General features: G+C 47.8%; 1 protein-coding gene across 1 annotated transcript in view; it reads left to right on the forward strand.

The window, feature by feature from the left end:
- LARS2 (leucyl-tRNA synthetase 2, mitochondrial) overlaps nt 1-16,966 on the forward strand; it is a 168,846-nt gene that overhangs the window by 12,390 nt on the left and 139,490 nt on the right. The window contains exons 3-4 of the mRNA XM_049642506.1: nt 173-301; nt 14,763-14,854. Coding sequence (XP_049498463.1) covers nt 173-301; nt 14,763-14,854 — 221 coding nt within the window. The remainder of the gene's footprint in view (nt 1-172; nt 302-14,762; nt 14,855-16,966) is intronic.

The following is a 16,966-nucleotide window of genomic DNA, read 5'->3' on the forward strand; positions in this document are numbered from 1 at the left end:
TTTTTGTTTTTGTTTTTGTTTTTGTTTTTGTTTTTGTTTTTGTTTTTTAAGGAAACTTTAAAAAATGTTAAATTATTTACCTTGAGTACAGTGCCAAAATACTGTGTGCATGCAGGGTCTCCGTAAATGCTTAAGATATACTCACTGTCATTCTTTGTCATTCTTTTCCCAGAAATCAAAGCCCAAGTTTTACGTGCTTTCCATGTTCCCTTACCCTTCCGGAAAGTTGCACATGGGCCACGTGCGCGTATACACCATCAGCGACACCATTGCACGGTTCCAGAAGATGAGAGGGATGCAGGTAAGGAAAGATGCCTGCTGCAAGGCCGGCCCCCCCCCGTCCGCCCCACCGAGGACGGCAAGAACGTTGTCAGTGTGTTCAAGGCAAACGAAGAAAACCGATTTTGGTTAAGATTACGACAGCTTCGAAGATAACCACAGAAGCTTAGCGTTTCCTTTTCCACGTCAGAAGACATGATGAAGCATCTGGGTTAATGGGGCCGGTGGGGGGGGGGCAGCCACATGTCTGGTGTTGTGCAGGGATGAGGACGGAGAGGGGGTGGGGGTGGGGCTAAATGTAGCTGCAAATGTTGGTAACACGGGACATCTTCTCAGAAGTTCACCGTCCCGTGAGAGTGAAACACATAATAGATAGTCACCGTGTAGGGGGCTGAATCCCGTAGAACAAATATGGATCAAATGCTGTGGGGAGGAAGTGGGGCCACAAGAGATTTTCCGCTTTCTATTTGATATTTGCTGTTCCCTTTGATATTCTTTAATGAGCATGGTTATCTTACAAGGGAAAACTTAAAATTTTTGCAAGGAAAAGCTATCTGGGGAGTAGTGCCTCTGGGACAGTTGGGAAAGGCTCCGTTAAAGAGGAAACGTCTGGCATGGGTTTTGAAGGACAAGGTTAAATTTACCGGAAGAGGAAGAGAAAGGCCCTTCCTTGGCTGCTGCGAGTCAGTCCCTTTTACCCCATCGCCCGTTAACCCCCAAAGCTTACTCTTTACTCTTTAGCAACGTGTCATCTGTAGAACGAGGTGGGGATGATCGCGATACCTTCTTTAACCACTTACAGAGCGGCAGGGTTAAAGAGGGGTCGACAACATGGGCCACTGAGCCAGATGGCCAGGATTTGAATGCCAGCTCTTAACGCTTGCCAGCTGTGTGCCCTTTGACTAGCTACTCAACCTCTCTAAGACCTAGTTTTCTCTCATCTGTAAAATGAGAATAAAACGGTACCTGCCCATTGGCCTGTTACAAGGATTCAAAGAGGATAGCTGTGAAGCACTTAGCGCATGCCTGGCACATAGTACGTAACCCATAAATATTGGCGATCGCGAGCGGCTGGCTGGACCCTGTTCACAACATCTCCTGAGAGCCCACTGTGCCCATCTCTGCCCAACTCCGTGTTTATCGGTCACCTCAGTAGCTTGAAATCCAGCCACGGCGGGAATATTCATACCCTGGAAATCAGCAAGTGCTCCAAATCTGGGCTTGTTCCTCCAGAGAGGCAGTTGTTAAACATTCACTGGCACTCCCAGTGGCTGCTGCTGTGATTAACCTGCTGGGGCCCATACCTGCCACCTCCCAGTTCTTTGTCACGATTTCAGAGAGGTACGCGCGTCAGTTGTCACAATTGGTTTGAAAATTGATGCTGAACTGACTTTGGCAAGAGGTATTCCTAAAAAGGAAGTCAAGTTACGACGGCTCTTTGTCAATTGAAGAGTTCATAACTTTATAGTGTCAGATGCAGAGATCAGCGTTCCACTTTAATAGTCAAAAGTATTCGTCTTCCTGGTTTCTGTCGGGTGTTATTTTCCCCAGACGTTGCTTTCCATCATCGCTGCTGTGTTTATTAGAAAGGGACGGTGCAGAGTGAGCTGGCTGTTTGCCTCAAGTATCATTCTCGCTGAATGATTCTTGCTGTGGTTCTTTAACTAGATTTATCTGATGGATTTTTTTACACGCCAACTTATTTTGAACAATTAGCGAGTGCATGTAAATTGCCGAAGGTGTAAGCTTTTATGGCAAAATTGTACATTTATGATAGGGTACAGGTGGTTGAGGGGGTGTAGGTGGGATTCTGATTCCCTTGGATGGGATGAGATGTTCCAGAGGAAGCCCAAGGCAGAGCTCCAGGCCCAGAGCTCCTCAGACCCAAGGGACAAAACAGAGACCCCTATAGTAACTGGAGGCCAAGTCAGGCTGGGTCCAGGAGCTGGACAACCTGCATTTGAACCGCATTCAGCCACCTTCTTGCTGAGTGACCTTGCACAAGTCATTTCATGGCTCTGAATCCTATTTTCCTCATTTTTAAAATTTAAAAAAACATTTTTTTTTTTAACGTTTATTTATTTTTGAGACAGAGAGAGACAGAGCATGAACAGGGGAGGGGCAGAGAGAGAGGGAGACACAGACTCTGAAACAGGCCCCAGGCTCTGAGCTGTCAGCACAGAGCCCGACGCGGAGCTCGAACTCACGGACTGTGAGATCATGACCTGAGCCGAAGTCGGACGCTTAACCGACTGAGCCACCCAGGCGCCCCCTTTCCTCCTTTTTTAAGTAGGGATAACAGCAATCCTTGCCTCATGGGGTTGTTGTGTGGGTTAGATGAGATGGTACATGTGTGTGACATGACAATAATCCCTTCATAAGTGTTAGCTGTGATTATTATTTTATTTTATTAAAAAAATTTTTTTGGGGGGCGTCTGGGTGGCTCGGTTAAGCATCCGACTTCAGTTCAGGTCATGATCTCACAGTCTGTGAGTTCGAGCCCTGCGTCGGGCTCTGTGCTGACAGCTCAGAGCCTGGAGCCTGCTTCGGATTCTGTGTCTCCCTCTCTCTCTCTGCCCCTCCCTTGCTCATGCTCTGTCTCTCTCTGTCTCAAAAATAAATAAAAACATTAAAAAAATTTTAAAAAAAATGAAAAGAAAATTTTGTTTTTGTTTATTTTTGAGAGTGAGACAGGGTGTGAGTGGGGGAGGGGCAGAGAGAGAGGGAGACACAGAATTGGAAGGAGGCTCCAGGCTCTGAGCTGTCAGCTGAGATGTGACATCATGACCTGAGCCAAAGTCAGACGCTTAACTGACTGAGCCACCCAGGCGTCCCATGTGGTTATTATTTACATTGATTTGATTTACTCTGGGAGGTCAGTCACTGCCATTTAATAAGTGAACCCTACTCTCTTTGGCCTGGAGCACACTGCACCCAGTTACATCTTCTTACCCATCCTATGATTTGATGGCTGCCTCATACCACTTTTTTATTTTAAACTTAAAGTCTTTTCTTTTTATGTTTATTTTTACTTGTGAGAGAGAGAGAGAGAGAGAGAGAGAGAGAGAGAGAAAGTGGGGACAGAGGATCCCAAGCAGGCTCTGCACTGACAGCAGAGAGCCTGACACAGAGCTCGATCTCATGAACTGTGAGATCAAGACCCGACCCAAAGTGGACACTTAGCCGACAGAACCACCCAGGTCGCCCCTAAAACCACCCTTTGCTATTTGGTTTACAGTGCATCTAGGGCTCGCTTTGTTTCTGACTTTCAGTTGTTCTGTTTGAGATGATGAGCTTTTTGGGGCATCGTCCAGGTTCTGCTGAAATTAACTCCTTGTTAATTTTCATAAGCCATATTTAAGTCAGATCATCCTGTCTAGCACTCCAAACTTGGTGAAAACGTGTCCAGCCGGTTTTTAAGTGATATGGCAAAAGAGAAACAAATCTCGCTGTAACTGTCAACAACGTGAAAACCTGTTGAGCTTCCTGTTGTTTTAAAATCCATTCCCAGTGTCAGGACTAGTTCCAGAGATGGAGCAGGGGAGGATTCAGGTCAAGTTCAATGGTCCTCACTCTAGGGAGGGAAGGAATATCTAATCTGGAATAACAACAGAGTCTGACATGTGTATTCATTCATTTATTCACTATATAGTCATTGAGTGCCAGCTTTATCCTTTTTTTTTTAATTCTTTTTTTAAATGTTTATTTATTTTTGAGAAAGAGAGACACACACAGAGCGTGAGCAGGGGAGGGGCAGAGAGAGAGGGAGACACAGAACCCGAAGCAGGCTCCGGGCTCCGAGCTGTCAGCACAGAGCCCGACGCGGGGCTCGAACCCATGAACCGTGAGATCACGACCTGAGCCGAAGTCAGATGCTTAACTGACTGAGCCACCCAGGTGCCCTGCCAGCTTTATTCTAAACCCTGGGATTTCTATCGTATTAAATAGACCTATCAGAGTCTTAGGTTCAGCATCAGTCAGTGGGCCTAAGGAAAGCCCGGTAAGCTCTGCCTTTTTCTGGAACTTGTTAACATGTTGATTATTTTGCTTTGTTCTTGAGTGGAAGTATGTGAAATAATTCTAAGGTACACGAAGAACAGTGTGGGAAGTAAAAGGCGGAGGGACCCGTGCAGCAGTTCTGCTGTCTACAAGGCCACCAGTGACCTCCACAGAAATGCCTCTGTCCTCAACTTTCTCCACCTCAGCCACATGCAATGCAGTAGAGCATCTCCCCTTCTGGAATACACTCTACTCCCAGCGCAAGACCCCACATTCCAGACTCTCCTCCTGCATTTTGGCCTCCCCCTCCCTGTGCATTCCACAACTTTTCCTGTTCCACTCCGTCTTTTGCATACTCGTTATCAGGTCGAGAAAGTTTCCCTTTACTCCTTAGGGTGCTGAGAATTTTTATCGTAACTGGGTGTTGGTTTTTGTGAAATGCCTTTTCTGCGTATATTGAGATGGAATATAGTTTTTCTCTTTTATTCTGTTAATGTGATAGGTCGATTGATTTCTTTTAAATCTTAGACCAACCTTGTGTTCCTTGTGTTCCCGTGTTCGTTTGGTCATAATGTTACTATTTTTTTAATGCATGTATTGCTGTATATAATTGGTTAATCTCCCTATGTTCCTGAGAGTTCTGCTCTGTAATTTTCTTCTTCTTAAAAATGTTTTAATGTTTATTTATTTTTGAGAGAGAGAGAGAGTGAGAGAGTGTGAACGCCACACGAGCGGGGGAGGGGCAGAGAGAGAAAGGTAGGGGGACCCAGAATCCGAAGCAGGCTCTAGGCTCTGAGCTATCAGCACAGAGCCCGACGCACGGCTCAAACCCAAGGACCGTGAGATCATGACCTGAACTGAAGTCTGGCTGTCAACCAACTGAACCACCCAGACGCCTCTGTAATTTTCTTCTCTAATGTCTTCATCTGGTTTTGCTATCGGGATTATGCTGGCTCGTAAAACAAACTGGATGTTCCCTTCTTCCTGTTTTCTGAAAGTGTTGTGTATTATTGGTATTCTTTCTTTCTTACTTTCTTACTGTTTAATACTGTTGAATAGTTCGACGCGGGGCTTGAACTCATGAACCACGAGATCATGACCTGCGCGGAAGTTGGAAGTTTAACCAACTGAGTCCGCCAGGCGCCCCGCCTCACTCCATCTTTCTACATCACTTTCCCAACTGTTGAGGCCAGCAATGAATGCCGTTTTAGCCTGTGCTAATTTGTCATATGGGAAACGGCATCTAATTTTGTTTTTAATTTACATTTTCCAGAGTACTGTCCTAGTGAGGCGGGGATATTTTCATATGTTTGTTGTATTTAATTTTCTTCTTCTCCGAGTGGCTTGCTCGCATTATTTGCCAAGTTCCTCTTGGGTTGTTGGTCTTTTTCCTGTTCCTCTGTAGAATGCTTTATACAGTCTGCATTATTGATTCTTTGCTGGTTAAACACAGTGCAGATGTCTTCTCCCAGTCTGTGGTTTGTCCTTGATTTTGTGAGCCTGGCCAGACCACAAGTTGTAATTTGGGGCTGAGAATGCGTGAGAATGATGATTTGGAAAGTTCAAAATAGCTTTTTCTTTGGTTTCCTCAATAGTAGCAAGTAAGTCGTGCATAAAGGGAAGAAATGAGACAGGAGGTGAGACAGGTGGGTCGGTGTGACCCCCATGCTCTCCCTCATTCATGGAGACGGGCCTAAAAGCCATGGCCATCACCTTTCTCTTGGGGAAAGCTGACGCCACAAAGAGCTAACCAGGCACGGACACACCCAGGTTAGATGCGGACTTTGTAAATGGAGAGACAGGTGGTTTGGAGGTGAGGAATCGATCTGGAATGAGGGCTTTAGTCAATGCGGTGATGACACCTGCCCGTCCCACCTCACAGATTTGTGGCAGGGTTCCTGTGAGGTGATCGTGAGAAAAACGGTCATGCAGTTTCCTCGTGTAACCCAATTAATGGTAGCGAGAAGAAGTTAGTCCTGACGTTTGGATGTTTTAGCAGGGGCTTCTTGAAGCCAGAGATCATCAGTTCTTGTCTTTCAAAAATCAGAAAAGACTGCACTGCCAATTGGCTTCTTCTTGAACTCATATAACGTCTGATGACACATTTAAAGCTTAGCACAGACGGTGATTTTGTCGTGTTTTCATATGTTGTATGCACAGAGGATTGGGAAAGAAAACGACCCAGCTCCCACCCCGGCTGGTCTCCTGGCACCCTCTGGGACAGAGGCAGAGTGATGAAGGCATCAGGATGCCCGGTCTCCCCCATAGGCCTGGGCTTGGACTCCTGTGTCTCAGGCCAGAGGCCTCCGGGTGCTGCCCGCGTCGGGTTTCCTGCTTGGGCCTCTTTGCTGTTTGCTGTAGAGGAGGAGGAGGAAAATGGAGGCTCTGGGCCTGACAGCTGCCTGATCCTAATGTGATGACCCGCAAATGCGAGGAGGCGAGGGGAGTTGTGAGCAAGGGCACAATTACACGTGTGTCATTGGTTTTCCGTCTGCCAGCCGGGCCGCGGGTGTTCACGAAGCGCCCCGAGGGGCACTGCGTGGCCTTCCGTTTTCAAATTTTCGAATCTCTGTAGCTTCTAAAGAAGTAGAGAGCGGATTTCCAGGGCTCATCCTCTCCCGTGTAATTTGAAGGGAAGAATGATCGCTGGTCCAGTATCTTGATTAGAAAGTGGCTGATTCATCCGCCTTCCCGGGGCAGGTCTGCCCTGGGCCTCAGTACCGGTACCGTCGTTTGGATTTTTTTTTACTCTGGAGCATTCACTTGGTTTTGCTCCACAGGTGTGTAAAAATGGGGGGTTATTAACACCTGCTGAACAACATTAAATGGTATGTGTCTTCATTTCTTGGAAATAAAGTGTTGAATCTAGTCCAGGGAAACTATGACACTCTGAAAATAGCAATTTTTTGAGCAGCGGTAACCATGGTTGCTCTCAGTTAGAAGCTCAGTTGGTTTCAAATATGAAGTTTTGTTTCATGATGAGAAGGCCAGAAAGCTGGTCCTTCCGAGGGGATTGGCCGGCCCTTTTGTAGTAACAACTGTGCTAATTCTCTTGCCGTCCGGAGGGCAGGCGGCCAGCTGCCCCAGCTTCATTCTGGTCCACCTTAAAAAGTTTCCTTACCTTGGTTGGATCTTACTTCCTGTGTCGGAGGAAGAACCGTTCCTTTGCCTGTCCTTGGTTTTTTTTTTTCCTTCTTAAAAAATGTATTTTTAACTTGTACATACAATTCCATATTTCCACCCCCTTGAAAAAGAAGAAATACAGGGACGCCTGGGTGGCTCAGTCGGTTGAGTGTCCGACTTCAGCTCAGGTCGTGATCTCACAGCTCGTGGGTTTGAGTCCCATGTTGGGCTCTGTGCTGGCAGCTTAGAGCCCAGAGCCTGCTTTGGATTCTGTGTCTCCCTCTCTCTCTCTGTCCCTCCCCCACTCACACTCTGTCTCTATCTCTGTGTCTCTCTCTCTCAAAAATAAATAAACATTAAAAAGAGAAGAAATCTAGCATAGATGAGGTTGTGGGCCCCTTTGACCACCCGCTCCTGACCAGGCCCTTCTGGGCCGTGATCTCTGGCATGTTCCAGGCTAAGTCCCTTGAGAGCCTTATGTTGTCGCATGTAACTGTGCCCTCCCCTGTATGCCTTTCTGCCAGTCCGCTTGCCATCCATCCGGCCTGCCAACCCTGAGACGCCCACGGCTCCGTTCAGAGGGAGGCGGAAGGCCCTGTCACGGTGAGCCATGGGCATGTGGCCCTGTCCACACCAGAGGCTGGCCTAGCCCCGGCTCCCAGGCCCTGCCTTCTGGCCAGCTCTGGTCTGAGTTGCCAGGTCTCTGACCCCTGTGTTTTCTCCTCTTCAGTAGCTGTCCCTGACTCCCCTTTGATACCCCAAGTCATGGTAGGTTTGTGGCCTTGCTGGAGTTCCTGGGCGGCCCGTGGCCAGTTCGCTGTCAGCTCCAGCCCCTGCTTTGCTTTTCGTAGCAGGATGACCCCTGCAGGCCACGTCCCCCAAGCCCTGGTGTCAGCTGGCCTCCAGCTGGTTGGGGACGAAAAGAAACTGGCAAGACTGGCACGCAGGAGGAAAAGAGAAGCCAGAGAATTTCTAGTGTCTTCTTCACCGATCTGGTTCCATCTGGGCAGACCCACCTGTTTCGGTTTCTATACCTGATCTCAGCCTTTCGGCTGTCACCTCCCCTTTCCACCTTTGTTCCCTTGGTCTGGAGGTGGTGATGGTGTCCTGCCCTTCCAAGTTTTGGGGATGTTGTGCTGTGTCTCTTGACGTCAATTAAAAGTGAGAAGAGTTTAGAGTGTTTGTTAGAAGAACAGCAGGAAATGATGTTTTTTTTCACACACTGGAAGTTTATTTTCTAGATTTCCAAGTTAGAGCTGCTAGGGCTTTGTCTCTATTCTTTTTTTTTGCAGAAAGCACTCCGTCCAGGGGCACCTGGGAGGCTCAGTCGGTTAAGCATCCGACTTCGGCTCAGGTCATGATCTCTCGGCTTGTGGGTTTGAGCCCCGTGTCGGGTTCTGTGCTGACAGCTCAGAGCCTGGAGCCTGCTTCGGATTCTGTGTCTCTCTGTCTCTCTCTCTGACTCTCCCCGGCTCACACTCTGTCTCAAAAATAAATAAACATTAGAAATAAAATCAAGAAAAAAGAAAAGAAAAGAAAGCACTCCTATCCAAGAAGAATTAACTCCCAGGGAACTGAGAGAGCCCAGGTGACCCTAACATATAAATCCAGATGTTGGCTTTGTTTTTTAGGCCAAATTGCCTAGTTGGCATGTGTGAGCTGTAGGTATAGTTACTTATTGGAACTGTGGGAGGATTAAACCAAGTTATGGGGCGCCTGGGTTGCTCAGTCAGTGAAGCATCCGGCTCTTGATTTTGGCTTGGGTCATGATCTCACGGTTTGAGTTGGAGCCCTGCATTGGGCTCTGTGCTGACAGCTCTCATTGGAATTCTCTCTCTCCCTCTCTCTCTCTGCCCCTTCTGCTCGCACTCTATCTCAAAAATAAATAAACATTTACAAAAATTTTTTAAAAAATAAATAAACCAAGTTACGGTGATAGAAAGGAATAGGAATTTCAGAACCAAAAAGGAGAGTTTAGAGTTCTCCCGGTGAACGTTGTAGATAGTCTCGGCCATAGGAAACCACAGGCGAGAAAGCGGGCATCCCGTACCTGGAATGGAGGTATTTGATGTGGTGGCCAAGAGACCAAGAGGTGAACGAGGCTGGCATAGAAATCACCTGACACGTGTCTTTTACATAGATGGGCTGTAACAATTTGACCAGCACATAGAATCTGCTGCCTGGAAGGAGGGGACAGGCTCTGTTATTTCATGATCTTGTTCGAGGTCTCCCCTCGGTTCCCTCTTGACGGTAGTGAATCCTCTCTAGCACAAGAGTGAGCTCTGCACTTGGCCCCTGGGTCTCTGGAAACCCAGGTACCGGAGCGATGGGACCCTTTCCTCTTCCATAGAGAGTTGGCTCACGGGACCTTTATTCCAGTGATTGGCCCATGGCGGAAACAACTGTTCTGACTTCAAGATGCGGAAAAGCCCTCCCGCGGGCTGTATTCTAGGGCAGGCGTTTGCTTTTTGTCAGGCTTTGGTAAGAATGAAATATTAAGAAGCTTTAAGATTTTCTAACTTTATTTTCATAGACAGCTTGGGTAACATGTGGGCTAAGACTCTTTTCATGCTAATTTCATCTGAAAACAAAAATAGAAAAATATTACGTAAATCCAGACTGGTTTTTGTGACCGTCTCTGTATTGACTTTATTTAAAAATACGGACAGCATCTAACAGAATGTTAATAGGCAGGAGCATTGAACCAGTGCCATTTTGGCAGTTCCAACAAAGAAACCAAGTGGTAATTAAGTTTTCCCCTTTCTCGTGGAACAGTTACACAACAGTTCCATTTTTCTGCCAGTGAAGCAGCCTCGGGAGAATTGAAGCACAGCTGGAAGGTGCACTCCTGTGTCGTCTGTGGAAGCATTGCAGAACTTTCTAGTAATCCAGCATAAAGCCCCAAAATGGGACTTCTTCCTTCCTTTCCTCCCTCCCTCCCTCCTTCCTTCCTTTCTTCTTTCCTTCCTTCCTTCCTCCCTCCCTCCCTCCCTCCTTCCTTCCTCCCTTCCTCCCTCCCTCCCTCCTTTCCTTCCTTCCTCCCTTCCTTCCTTTTCCTCCCTTCCTTCCTTCCTTTTCCTCCCTTCCTTCCTTCCTTCCTCCCTCCCTTCCTTCCTTCCTTTCTTCCTTCCTTCCCCTCTCTCCCTCCCTCTCTCTGTCTCTCTCTTCTTTCTTTTTAAAGAGAGGAAAGGCTGTGATGCTTAACAGTTGTTACAAGGGAATGTTTTTCATCTATGGATTAAGCAATGCTAAAGAGAAAGCTATATCCTCGCGAGTGTTTGTTTTACTTAGGATTCTTGGCCACCATGGACTGCAACCCAGGTCAGACCGGCTTAGCCAAAAACGGGGGGTGGGAGGGGGTGGGTGTGTTTTTACAGATCCTGATGTGTCTCACAGAATCAAAGGGAAATGTTGCAGGAAGAGGCCCATGGGGATGGGGACCAGGTCCTTGAAGGCTGCCTGTGCCCCCAGTCTCAGTGTGCACGCCAGCTGTGCTTTTTCCGACATCTCCTCCAGGCGGAAGGTGGGCTCACGAGGAGCCCTGGGCTCGTATCCTTGTTCCTCCTGGCCAAGGAGAAAGGAGCCAAGAGTGTGCTGTTGCCCTCCCCGTCTTTGTTGCCCCCACGCCCTACAGACCACAGACAAGCCCAGAGAAGGGTTCAGACACGGGTAACCGGAGGGACGGATTTTGCGACTGGCAGCCCCCAGCGGGACTGTGTGAAGTTAGAGGAGGAGCAGTTTCCAGAAGGGGAGGCCGCTGTTGGGGAGGATGAGGCATTTTGGGTCTGCCACATTTAGCAAGAGGAAGGGAGACCTCGGGTCTGGAAGATCAACGAGATTGGGTTGTGTCTGGCCGGCTTCCTAAAACTTCAAAGAACAGATACTCCTGGGGGAATGTCAGGATGTTTTCAAAAGCCATACACATGTGCTTACACGCACACACACACACATACGTATTTTGTACATGATATGTTAAACGAAAAAAAACGCAGGTCATAAAATAGCGTATATCAGGTTCTATTTCCGAAAAACATAACCCATCTGGCTCCCATATACGTGTACGCATATTTGTATATCTATGCTTGAGTGAGAACGACGTGGAAAGATTCAGAGGCTGGTGGTGTTCTCAGGTAAGTCAAAGAGTTGAGAATGGGGGTCGGGGCCACAGGGAGAGGGTCAGCTTTGCTTTTGATGTATCACGTGTTGTATCGTTGCATTTGTTAAAAAAAAAATTTTTTTTTTTTTTGCATTTATTTATTTTTGAGACACGGAGAGAGCACAAGTGGGGAGGGGCGGAGAGAGAAGGAGACAGAATCCAAAGCAGGCTCCAGGCTCCGAGCTGTCAGCACAGAGCCTGACGCAGGGCTCGAATTCACAAACCGTGAGATCATGACCCGAGCCAAAGTAGGACGCTTAACCGACTGAGCCCCCCGGGCGCCCCGATTGTTTCATTTGTCAAAACAAGCTCGTATTAACGGTTGTACCTTGGGAAACATCCCGTTAAGAAGGAAGAAAGGACCCGGTTCAGACTGAGCTCAGGAGGGGTGTGGACCGAGGCACCGAAGGTGGCGGTGGGGTCGCCTGGGAGTCACGTCACCTCAGGCCAGAAATCCAGGGCTTCCCAGCGGGATGCTGCAAGACCAGCCTCTCCCAGAGCGATAGCAAGCTGAGGTGCCCGCAGGGCTACGTGTTCCCCGAGCCTGAATCTCTTCCAGAAAGCACACGCGAGTGGGTCAGACTCACCACCACCCCCAGGGTGGCCAGGTCCACGAGGCGATGTGACCCTGCCAGGCGCAGCCAGAGGCAGGGCCCGGGTGGCTGCCTCCTCGTGGGCTACCCGGCGACTCCCCCGGCTTCGGCCCGCGTGGCAGGAACGATTGGGCTACTTTCAAGCGAAGCACCTGATACGAGCCATTGATTTTGCAGGAATGACTTTTCCTTTTATGGAAAAGCAGGCCAAATAGATGACTGGCCCTCTGAACCTCACGTTCTGTTCGGTTCGGTTAAGAACTTCTAGTGCCCGACACCAGCGTGCTGCAGACGGTTGTCACAAGCAGCCCACGCTCAGGAAGGCACAGGGCTGAGGACGTGGGTGAGGTCAGGGCGTCTCCCCGCCTGCTATCATAGCCATCCAGATAAATGTGGCCAAAGAGACCGGCTGAGGTCTTGACGGGGGAGCCAGTGGTGGGCAGTGTTGTGGGTGCTGAAGACCAGGTGGCAGGTGGCCGATTGCCAGCGCTGCCACGTATGGGGTGCCCGTACTGGGCACCGTGCTGGGTGTGCCGCTGACACGGCACGGCACGTCCACGATGCGAGGTGGCCGCTCTCAGTCACGAGTGGAGTAAGTAATGTGCCTCGGGTCCCACTGCCAGTGAACGGCAGGCTTGGGTTTGGGGCTGGCCCCCGCCGGCCACACAGCCTCCTGAAGAGCGAGCCTCTCCAGGCACTTCCCACTCACTAGCCAGAGGGGTTTGAGCGGCTCTGATTTGGGTTAGGTGCATGGTCTTTGTCTTTAGATGGAATGATTCCAGCAGACTCCTAAAACCCATTTAAAAAGTAATGTGCCCAGCAGAATGGGGACTCTAAGACAAGTGGCTCTACTCCCTGGAAGGGGCATGCCTGTTTTCTTCCTGCTTCCTGTTAAGTGGGGCTAGGGGGAGAACAGATCTGGCGGCTGGGAGGGGAGACGAGTCCAGTTAGGGACACTTCAAGTCATGGGTGCCTAAGGACCCGAGGCAGAGATGGTCATGGGCGATACTCATGTGCACTTCAGAGAGTTCTCGTGCCAGACAGAAAGGTGGAAGAAAGCTCCAGGTGCATGGTGGGAAAGAAATAAGAGCTCAAGCAAACAAACAAACAAACAAAAAACCCATACGTAAATAATATGATCCCGATCTCTAAAAATTGGATATAAATTTGCCAAATTTAACTGGTTATGTATGGCTGTATGGTAGAGTTACAAGTGAGTTTTGTTTTCTCCTGTATATTTTTCTCTGTGTACCCGGTTATTTATGGTGAAAATGCATTACTCCAAATATCAGAGGGATACTTTTTTTTTTTTTTTAATTTTTTTTTAGCGTTTATTTATTTTTGAGACAGAGAGAGACAAAGCATGAACGGGGGGAGGGTCAGAGAGAGGGAGACACAGAATCTGAAACAGGCTCCAGGCTCCGAGCTGTCAGCACAGAGCCCGACGCGGGGCTCGAACTCACGGACCGCGAGATCATGACCTGAGCCGAAGTCGGCCGCTTAACCGACTGAGCCACCCAGGCGCCCCAGGGATACTTTTTTTTAATAAAAGAAAACCAGACCTATTTCTCTCGTGGAAAATGTCCTGTTTTGGTGCTCACGCGTGATGAGGTAGTGGCAGTAAATGCCTCCGAGTATTGGTCACTGTCCCGAGGAAATGTGTGTGAACAAAAGCTCAGGTCGTCTGTATGACCACAAGCGAGACTGTCCCTTGGTACCACAGTACGTGTGTCAAGCCATGGTTCCTGTTCACAGCACGTAAGTCAGGTTGACGGAACTTGGTGTGGAAGCTGCGAGCTGAGCTACGTAACGGGTTGTCCATTTGCCGAAATGGATGCTTTACTGGCCCATCCTGGCCTAAGGTAGTCAATCACTCCTGGTGTGATCTAGGGAGGCTGCTCACTCTCGCTGGGCCACAGTTACTTAAACTGTCAAATTAAAGGGGGGCGACGGTGGAGGACCTATCTCAGAAACCTTTTTGAGCTCTGAGATTTTAGGCCTCCCTGTTCTTCAGAGAATGGGAACATCTCACAGGAAGTGATTCAAAGTGGCTGCTGCAGCCTTGAGAGGTTGCTAGTGCGACTGAGGAACTGAATTTTTCATTTTAATTAAGTTTAAATTTATACAACGGCACGTGGCTAGTGGCTACCATATCGGACAGCACGGCTCCTTAAGTGGAAGATACTAATATGAGGTGAGCATTTTAAAGGCCTGTACATTTTTATATGTACATACTTTTGAAATCACAAGAAACTCTAATTTCAGGAAAGCAGCTTGGTTTCATTAGAGACAATACAGACCAGAAGAAGAAGGAAGGAAAGCGTAGTCACGAAAAATAGTCCACTCAGAGAAAATTGCTGTTGGCACCACAGTATATAACCTTCTAAATTCTCTCCTCTGCATACGTCATAGTAGCCAACTGGCTTTCAAAAGCATCGTTTGGAATCATCCAGAAAGGGATATGTTAGTAGGAGAGAACGCCTATTAATTGCCCAGAAGACAATGCTGATAGAGGTTTTATTTATTTATTTATTTATTTATTTATTTTTATTTATTTTTTGATAGAGGTTTTAGCAATCTGCCATGACCTATGTTTCTCTTCTGGGTGCTAGGTCATCAACCCCATGGGATGGGATGCGTTTGGACTGCCTGCCGAAAATGCAGCAATCGAGCGGAATCTACATCCAGAAAGTTGGACGCAAAGGTATGTGTTTATAGGCGTATTCAAACACACACAGAAACCTTAAACATGTGTACTAATCTGGGTATGAGAAACAGAGAGCCAAGCAAACAAAACATTGCAGTCTGCCAGGCGATAAACAGCGTCGTGTATATTGGCGTTTGGCTTTTAGCCTGCTGTATTCTTTGCTAGGAAATGACAAAGAAGGTTTTGGGTATTCATTGATGTGTTCCGTCTGATGCTTTGTTGTTTGCAAAGTTATTCTTCCCCTGAGGATTTGCATTTGGGAGGCAAAAGAAGGAGAGGGTTACGTTTGTTCAATGTCTACAATGCTTCTCATCTTCTTGACCATAGTGTGAGCTGTGTCTGAGTCCCACACTGTAATTTTCTCTGAAAATTCTGTTAATTTTTGCCTTCGCCGTGCTAGAGCAAGAGGAACTTAGGCATTCAATGTAGAAATATATGGCCAATATATTTTGGGTATGGCTTTCTCCAAGGTAGGGGACACACTCCCAATTCCACCTGTGCCTCAGGCTTCCACATATATGTGTACCAGCAGTGCCCATCCCTCGTACCAGAACCCAGTGGAATGTTCTGGGCTCACTCCATCAGCCTCTTTCACAAAGATCGGCGGCCCTTCCATACCCCATGCCTCTAGAGATGTAGAAGGGCAGTTCCAGGGCCTGTGTCCACTGTCTTTCACCTCCCTTCACTTTATCTTGCCCAACGCTACATTGTAAGAGCGTCCACTATACCTTTTTTTTCCTCTTTTTTCTCCTAACCCCCAGTTCCCACTTCTTCCGTTATGGTTAATTCCAGATTAAATGGGAATAATGAAAGAAGGAAGAAAAGGTAATCAAATAAAGTGGATCAAATATGGCACCAAATTGACGTAAACTAGACCAATGATCCTTAAGTTATGATCCATGGGCCACATTTGGCCCTGCCTGATTTTATAAATAAAGCTTTATCGGAACACAGCCATACCCATTTGCTTACATATTGCCCGTGGCTGCTTTCATGATACAGGGGCAGAGTTGAGTAGTTGTGACAGACCATATGGCTCACAAAGCTGAAAACATTTCCCATCCGTCCCTTTACAGAAGAAGTTTACCAACCCCTCCACTAGAAAATAGCAGTTAAGAAGGTGGGGGTGCCTGGGTGGCTCAGTTGGTTAAGCATCCGACTCTTGATATTGGCTCAGGTCATGATCTCTCAGTTCGTGGGATTAAGCCCCACGTTGGGCTGTGTGCTGACAGCACAGAGCCTGCTTGGGATCCTCTCTCCCTCTCTCTCTGCCCCTCCCCCATGCATATTCTCTCCCTCTCTCTCTCTCTCTCTCCCCCTCTCCCTCTCCTTCTCTCTCTCAATAAATAAACTTGAAACAAAGAAAAGAAGATGGGCCCTGAATCAGGCCACCTCAGTGCAAATCCTATCTTTCCTTCTTGTTAGCTAATCATCTTGAGGAAATTACTTAGTGTCTTTGTGCCTCAGTTTATCTCTCTGTAAAAGAACAATAGCCATAGCCCCTACCTCATCGGAACGGGTGAAGATTAAGTGCTCTCTTAGTCAGTCGGCTGCTTTAACAAAAATACCATGGTCTGGGTGGCTTATACACAGCAGACGTTTATTTCTTGTAGTTGTGGAGGCTGGGAAGTCCAAGACCAAGGTGCCCGCAGATTTGGTGTCTGGTGAGGACCCCCCTCCTGGTTCATAGATGGCTATCTTCTCTCTGTGTCCCCACATGACAGAAGGGGCAAAGAAGCTCTCTGGGGTCCCTTTCGTAAGGCACTGAGCCCATTCAGGGGGGCTCTGCCCACAAGACCCAATCACCGGCCAAAGGCCTCATCTCTAAATACCATCACCTTGGAGGTTAGGTTTCAACCTATGAACTTCTGGGGGACACCAATGTTGTCCGTAGCAAGCACTTTCCTGCAAAATGTCTAGAACAAAATAAAATAAGCTATTGCTGGCTAAGCAGAGATCACCTAGAGAAAAGAAAGACACATTACCTTATTTCCTATTATATGCAAGTTGATTAGTTCACTTCTTTCCTTCTATCCCAATTATTGGACAGTTTTTGATTTTAGCTTTCGACTGATAAGCACTAAACCAGGTTTCTTTTGGATTCCCACA

Source organism: Panthera uncia, chromosome A2, assembly GCF_023721935.1.
Source record: "Panthera uncia isolate 11264 chromosome A2, Puncia_PCG_1.0, whole genome shotgun sequence".
In the NCBI taxonomy this organism is placed as follows: Eukaryota; Metazoa; Chordata; class Mammalia; order Carnivora; family Felidae; genus Panthera; species Panthera uncia.